The following is a 1,127-nucleotide window of genomic DNA, read 5'->3' as shown; positions in this document are numbered from 1 at the left end:
CAGGGTAGGGATGGTTAGTCACAGGGAATGGTGGGTCACAGGGTGGAGTGTAGGGGAAGGAGTAGGCCGCTCTCCCGAGGGTAGGTTTGGAGCTAACGGGCTGAATGGCCCGGGGAACTGAATAAGACGACCACATCCTCCCCCCCCGTCCCCTCTCCCCTGCCTTACCTTGAAGGCCAGTCCTCCGCCGCTCTCCCGAGGGCAGGTTTGGAGCTAACGGGCTGAATGGCCCGGGGAACTGAATAAGACGACCACATCCTCCCCCCCGTCCCCTCTCCCCTGCCTTACCTTGAAGGCCAGTCCTCCGCAGTGGCTTTGAAAATGGCGGATGGCGTCCCTCTGGAGCTTGGCCTGTACGTGGCCTGGCACGCGCGGCGCCTCATAGCGGCTGAAGCTGCGGACGGAGGTCAGCTCCAGGCCCAGCGAGTCGGCGAAACGCACCCTCTTGCGTGTGTCGGGGCTCCTGCTGCGGCCGGCGTCGGGCCTAGCTGGGAGTGAGCGAGCCCTGGGCCTCCTCCTTCTTGTCACTGTCAGCCTGCCCCTCCCCCTCTCCTCCTCCTCTTCCTCCTCCTCCTCCTCCTCTGCGCTGGGGCTCTGCGAGGCGTAGAAAGCTCTCTCGTAGAGGCTGGCGATGTAGCTGAGGTTGCGGGGGATGTCGGAGGGCGGGGGCGGTGTCTCCCGGGACATGGCCGTTTCCCCGTTTGCCCTCACCGCGTGTCTGTCGTCTTTGCCAACGCCCTCTCCCCCTTTCCTACCTCTCTCTCTCTCTCTCTCTCTCTCGCCCAGCCTCAGGTTCTCATGATCGCCGCCTGGCTATCCCCTCACCTCCCACTCTCTCTCCTTCTTCCTTCTTACCTGCTTCTTACCTCTGTCTCTCCCTGTCGCCTGCACTACGTCGACTTGTGTAACGATTCTCAGCTCTCTGTCTCGTTCCCTATATCGTAATCGTGACTCCCTCTCACTCAATCTGTCTTTCGATATCTCTCTGAGTTTCCCCCCACTCAATCTCTCTGCCTCTCTCTCTCTATCACACTCGTTTTCCCCACTCAATCTCTCTGCCTCTCTCTCTATCACACTCGTTTCCCACACTCAATCTCTCTGCCTCTCTCTCTCTATCACACTCGTTT

General features: G+C 60.4%; 1 protein-coding gene across 1 annotated transcript; it reads right to left on the bottom strand.

The window, feature by feature from the left end:
* Window positions 1-288: 288 nt before the first annotated feature.
* LOC122546424 (protein phosphatase 1 regulatory subunit 3E-like) lies at window positions 289-1,050 on the bottom strand (the record flags this gene model as incomplete). The annotated part of the gene is made up of 1 exon (XM_043685137.1): window positions 289-1,050. A coding segment is annotated over exon 1 (399 nt), but the record flags the coding sequence as incomplete, so codon positions are not given.
* Window positions 1,051-1,127: the final 77 nt, after the last annotated feature.

The sequence above is a fragment of the Chiloscyllium plagiosum genome, unplaced genomic scaffold, assembly GCF_004010195.1.
Source record: "Chiloscyllium plagiosum isolate BGI_BamShark_2017 unplaced genomic scaffold, ASM401019v2 scaf_33466, whole genome shotgun sequence".
Classification (NCBI taxonomy): Eukaryota; Metazoa; Chordata; class Chondrichthyes; order Orectolobiformes; family Hemiscylliidae; genus Chiloscyllium; species Chiloscyllium plagiosum.
Note: the sequence above shows the minus strand (reverse complement) of the source record. Positions and strands in the feature narration are given on the sequence as shown.